The sequence below is a fragment of the Saccostrea cucullata genome, unplaced genomic scaffold (genome assembly GCF_032062105.1).
Source record: "Saccostrea cucullata isolate Sc308-1 unplaced genomic scaffold, CSIRO_AGI_Scuc_v1 ctg592, whole genome shotgun sequence".
Classification (NCBI taxonomy): Eukaryota; Metazoa; Mollusca; class Bivalvia; order Ostreida; family Ostreidae; genus Saccostrea; species Saccostrea cuccullata.
Genome location: NW_026922940.1, coordinates 126,558 through 133,139, shown reverse-complemented (window position 1 = coordinate 133,139; position 6,582 = coordinate 126,558). Strand labels below are relative to the sequence as shown.

General features: G+C 31.5%; 1 protein-coding gene across 1 annotated transcript; it reads right to left on the bottom strand.

Annotated features, from left to right (window-relative positions):
• Positions 1-2,909: 2,909 nt before the first annotated feature.
• Positions 2,910-6,229, bottom strand: LOC134262840 (protein mono-ADP-ribosyltransferase PARP14-like). The gene is made up of 3 exons (XM_062745170.1): positions 5,984-6,229; positions 5,493-5,729; positions 2,910-4,358 (listed from the first exon to the last, which is right to left on the bottom strand). The coding sequence occupies exons 1-3, from the start codon at positions 6,141-6,143 to the stop codon at positions 3,307-3,309; spliced, it is 1,449 nt and encodes a 482-aa protein (XP_062601154.1). The 5' UTR covers positions 6,144-6,229; the 3' UTR covers positions 2,910-3,306.
• Positions 6,230-6,582: the final 353 nt, after the last annotated feature.

Here is a 6,582-nt window from a genome sequence, read left to right as displayed (position 1 = left end):
GAGTTCGAGTCTCACAGTGCGTATTTCTTGTTTACGCTTTTTATTTTTTTCTCTCTACGTGCATTTTACCCATGTTTATTTTCTTTTATTATTTTATAATACATGTATAAATAATGTAAGAGATACATATAATACAATATATTACCTTGAAAGTATCTCGGTAAAAATCAGTCTTAAACTATTTTTTGTTTTAAACACATTTTATTGTAAAATATATACAATGGGATCAGTTATAAGTTCTTGCAACTGAATAAAACCTTTCCCGGTAATATATACAATAATCATCATTAGTGATTACCAAAATAAAAATTGAAGGTGTAAAGTTATACATATACATGATGAATACAACATATTTCAAGGTGACACTTACTAAAGATTCATAGTTCTGACAATGTGTAAGTCTATAATGTTACATGTAAATGATTACAATGACAACAGTACATGTACTTTGGAAAGAAAATATATGACACTAATGATAATAAATAAAAAAAAACATGATCACAAGCGAAATTCTCACATCATAAACTATCTTAAACTATTAAAAAATGACCCAAGGTTTTGACAGCTGCTTGCTGGTTTTATTTTTTAAAAAATTCTAACGATCTTGTTTAGAATAAGAGTATTGAACATGTAAAATTATTGTCATGTAACAAACTTGGAACTATAAAAATATAACAGTGGTCCACAAATGATTACATACCTGTAGTTTGATTTTTGAATTGAAAAGGTACATGTGTTTATAAATAGAAACAGGTGATTTCCGTAAGGGATAAATAACGAGATGGTGTTGAATATTTTAGAGAAAACATTCTCTCTGAGGGTCGAAGGTCCGAGGAGGGGATGTTTTCTCTAAACTTTTCAACAATATCGAGTTCTTTATCTTACTTTAAAAAATTCCCTACTTTGCGCCCCAAAGAAACATTCACCCATTCAAATATCCAACTTGCTGTAATACAATAGGATGAAGCGCATTCAAATGACTAACTGTGACACAAAACAACAGCCTAATCGAACACCCCTTTTATTCATGGACTCGTGAGCATGAAACTACATTTTGCTGATTTCATTTTAACCCTTTTCATCGTACTGAACAGTCATGAAATCAGACAAAGAATATTTTTAAATCCAATGTAAATTAGAGAGGTTCAGATAGTGTTATGAATACTTTTGACCTGAAAGCTGAAGAAAACTACAGGATTTTTATAAAAGGTTGGGATTTTGTCATTACATATCATAAGATGACGGTTCTTTGAGGAAAAGCGTTGAATTTTCATGGAGTTCCATTCAGACAATACTTGTAATAGTGCTTAAAGAGTTAAAAAGATTGGCGGTGCTATGCTGAACCTGCTGTAAAAAATTCCACATCAAGATCTGCAATCAAAAAATGGTGTTTGAAAATAGAATGGATGTCAATTACCGGTATTTAAGTTCTTTTGGGAAGAACGCCGGAAAAGAATGAAATAGAGATGAAAATCGGATAATCTGAAGGGATTTACTGATAATGGACCCTGAAATAATATTTAGCAATAAGAGGTGATGCAGTTTAAGATTCAAAGTAAAAATGAATTCATGTGTTAAAAAGTGATGCTTTCAAGATTTAAGACCGAAAACATTCCTAAAAGTGTGCAAAATTCGGAGGAATTGTTATTTCTGTCAGTTATTACGGTAATTCCGTGTGCACTGAAAATTAATTCTAATAGTATAGCAAATTTGGAGCAATTTCTTTTCATATGCATTGGAAAAACATTTTAAAATTGTTTTATATTGTATCTCTTTTTTCATTGTTTTGTGTTTTTTGCACCTCATATGGGTATTTAAATATCTAACCGATAGGCATTTGGATAGGCAGTCGGATATTTTGAATATCCAACTGCCTGTCGGTTGGATACTTTGAACATCCAACTGATGGACAGTTGGATCTCTAAATATCCAACTAGTGCTGGTTGATTCGATAAAATATACGTAGACTAATAACATTTGGGGACGTCATAGAAGTTTTTAATTTTAAATACTTAAGTAGGCCGACTCCTCGGTAAGGTAGCTATGGCTCTTTATTTCTCAATAAGTATATTTGAAACATTAACAGTGACATGTGTTCAGCTCTATCAAATCTAAAATACGAAGTTTGGAAGTCTGCTTATTTTAGATTGACTATTAAACTCATTTTATCACATTAAAAGGAATTTAATTGCTTGTTTGCTTCTGTATTTTCATATATTTTATTTAATTCCTTTGTTTGTATCTCTTTCTTCCAGCTATCTGACTGTCTGTCTCTTAAACATCCGTGGTCTTAAAGACGTTCCCTTGACTAGATAGAAAACACAGTAAAACTTCAATAATTACCATTTATATAGCACAAGGGCATATATTATTTTGACAAGTGATATCTCATTGTTCAGGAAAGGTGGATGTGTGTTTCTCTTAGTTATTACAAGAGATTTTTAAATTTTATATCATTAAGGGTTGCAACTGCAACGCTTAATGATGCACTATTGTGTATCATTAAGCGTCGAATATGTCGATATTTGCTTGTTTTATTAAGCGTCAGTATTCCACTGCAATTGTGACGCTTAATGATATAATTCTGTCATTAAACGGCGATTTAGCATTAGCGGTTGATAATGTCAGCTATTAATGCAATAATTTATGGCATTAAGCGTTGCAATTGCAAGGCTTAATGCTATTTGTATCATTAAGCGGTGTTTTATCATTAGGCGTTGCTACAATGCCTACATCTGAAATACTGAATTTTTTTTGGAAGGTAGGTTTTGATAAAAAAAAAATTGCAATCTTCTGACAAAAAATCACCAATATTTTTGAAACCACTTTTATACCAATTTTCTATAAAAATACTTTTATTTTTTACCTTTTTATTTGAATTATACCATACAGGAATATTACAAGCCTTGTATTTCATTTCTACATCCTGATCTACAATCTTCAAAACATGTTACCATGAAATAAAAACACCAAACCAGAAAATATTATTTTGAGGAATTAGACTATTTAAAATATAAGCATCACCAAGATCCATAAATTTGTTTACCACATCTCAACCATTAATTCCTAAAAATATGTCTTAATCATCTAGAAGTTTTGCATCATGGCCCTCAAATGATTCACTGCTCCTATCTTTATTGCTTCTCCAGACGTGCTTAATAATCTCTTCAACAGAACATGTGTTGGAACATTTTTCTAAAACATTTACAACTTTTGTACATACAGACTGAAAAATATCCTTTGTGGAAGTGATACGGATTTCAGAATAAGAAAACAAAATATACAATTTTTCACCTTGTGTTTCTCTTAACGGCTTAAAAAAACCTGCCATTCTGACCTGGATAAATCTGTTTCAAGCAGTTTTACTTTAATTACTATCTCTGGTATAAATTCTTCAAAAACTTTCAAGGCCTCTTCCACCATTTTCATGTTTGATGATGTCATCTCCACTTTGTCTTCTGTAACATTCCATACAGCTTTGTTGTTTTTTGCTTTCATTTCTGCGAGAAAAAGATCTCTCACTTCTTTAGTTTTAAACACTTCATGTCTCCCTTTGGATATGCTTAAAGATTTTGATTTCGTATTCATCAAATATTCATGCATTTTAATCATGGCCTCATTTACTTCACTCGATATCCCAGAGAAGTTTACTTCTTTTTTATCAATCTCAATATTCATATCAACATCTGGAAATTTTTCCTTGAACTTCTTATGATACTGTGTGTTCCAAAGAAGCTGACATTTGTGAAAATCTAATGGAACATTTTTCGCAATTTTCTCTTTCTGAGTTTTAATTTTTAATTCCTCTGTTTTCACAATATCTAGGATTTTTCTTGTCAGGGCTTCTGCATTTTCCTCTAATCCAACAACAACAACTACATGTTGTTTGGCTTCTAATGAAACAGCTACTTTTTCTGGTTGATCAACATTTAGCGTTTTTAACTTGTCTAGGAAATTATCCCATGCTTCTGGTAAAATCGAGTGTTTTTGAACTGAATACTTGCCCAACAAGCTTTCCATACTTCTTTGGGTTTCTTTTTTCCAATTCTTTAAAATACCTCTGCCATTTTTCACCTCTTTAGTTAATGTACATAGCAGCTTGATATCTGTGTCTGAATTTGATTTCGGCCATTCAACTTGAATAAACTTCTGTTGCAGTGTCTTTTCAATTTCCTTAGCTACCGCCTCACAACACTTCAAAAATCTTAAAAGGTGTTTACTACAAGGATGAATTACTGTAGGCAAGTCTTCCCAATTAATTGGCTGTTCCGGCAGCCCTAAACATGGATGAAATAGTTGCACACTTATTTCTTTTCCATTTATTGTAAACTTTTTTCTTGAAGCCACATTCTCTGCATCTGTGTCAAACCAGAAATGTACATTAAATACTAATAGAACATTCATATCTAGTATCTGTTTCTTACAGAGTTTAATGATTTTTGTATTTAGCAGTATAATATACCGTTATATTAAGCAGGCACCTAAATTGTGACGATAACGAACATTAATCATGCTCAAAAGTCAATTTTAACAGAAAATAGAATCAGTTGTCATGAAGGATTAAGCATCTTCTGTCAACCAGACACACCCGCCGTGTGCACCTTGTCATAAGTGAGTAAAAAGAATAAGTAAGTAAATCTTTAAACAAATCATTAAGAAAAATGGCCTAATAATTTGTATGAAAAACTTCAGTCAACATTCGACTTATATTATAATTAATGACACATAGTATTCAAAATTAAGGTTATTGTATCTATCATAATATGTGCGAAATTTTAACTTTAAAAAATGGTTGATGTATTTTCATCATCAACTAATTTCTAAATAAATTGTCTTGTGTTAGAATGTTCGTATGTAAACCATGCCTTTACGTATCGAATCAACTGGGAAAATGACCTTCTTATACGGGTGATAATGGTGTATTGTTGCAAAGATAAGGGGGTTTGACGATAAAATATTGAAGTCATCACCTTTATCCTAAATATTGAAGTCATCACCTTTATCCTAAATATTAGTTTTTAGTCTTGCCATCAGTCGTACTTTTTTGGAATTATATATAGATATAAAAAGTTGTAGCAGACTGTGGTATCTTTTTTCTGAGTTAAACGGGATATATCGAATCAATGCATATATTGTTAATAAATAAAATGTCATTAATGAAAATGAAATGTCTCAGTAATGAAGAATAGAATTAATAACATGTACATGTAGAAATTTTGTTTTGATTTTTGAAAATGGGTAGATGAGAAATATGCTTTGAACATTCTTGTAAGTATATTTAAAATTTTATTTTCGTTGTGGTTTTCAAAGACAGCAAATATTAACCAGAAGATATTCATTAAAATAAAATAAGGAAAAAAAGACAAATTCCCTGCTACCCAATATTGCCATCTATCAATATTTATCTTAATGCAACTGTTTTTAAATCATATCAATATAGTAATTACTAATTATTTGTAACTAGTTGAAATCATTTCAGTACAAAATAGCACCTGTTGGATTTTCAAACAGAACCACACAGTATCCGTCTTCTGGATGGTAATCCACCTCCTCCACCTCGCCACCTCCACTTCTTCTCTTGTTACAGAAGAAATTCTCCATCGTGTCATACGTGATACTTTCATCAATCTCATGGACATAGACAGATCTACATTTCTCCACCATTTGTATAAACAATGTGTTGCCCTCAAGTTTTTTGGCATTGCACCGTTTTATTATTTTGGAAAAATCTGGTTTAAAACAAATACATATGTTGTGTTTAAAGTAACCAAAATAATACACACGTGACATGGATTATTTAGAGAACAAATGTTAAACAAACTATAGGTGATCCGTACGTCACTATCAACAATATTACCACAGCAAAATATATATATATTTTTTGAAATTCTTTTACTTTTACGCCTGTAAAAATGAACAATAGAGAAATCCCTGTAACTTTTGAACAGCCCTCGAAGAATGTCAAATATGATATTCTACTAACCTGGTTTTTTGTCAAACACAACTATCACAGTGTCATGACCCGATCCTCTGACCACCTTCATTACATCCAACCCGGCAGCAAGCTCCAAAAAATTAATCAGTGCGTCGTCAGATGTAACTGGATTTAATTTGCCCACCAGAACTTTGTTCATCTCCCACATTTCAGGGTCGCCTGTATCATATTTTTTTTACCTTTAAGTTCACTCCACCTATTTTGTGCTTCATCTGTAAGTATGACTTGGCATCTGATGGAATAAATGAAATTCAATTATACTGAGCTTGCTTTTTAGAAAAAGGCATCCTGTGTTCCCAGCAATTTGCAGAAAATTTAACCAACTCAATATCTAGGCATTTTTTTTCAAAATATGACACTGACAAATTCCATTGAAAATAAGATATTTATTTAAGGGATTTATGTCCCCTGTTTCAGGGTAAAATAAGTGGATAGAAGACATAAGAAATGTAAGCTGAGAGAAAAGAAAACAATCGCTTTTTGCCTGTGATCTCAACACCTTAAGTTTCACGACAAAGAGCAAAATATTTCATCTGTAAACCATTTTATGCAACAAATTAATTTCTTACCATAGCTTTTGACCTATA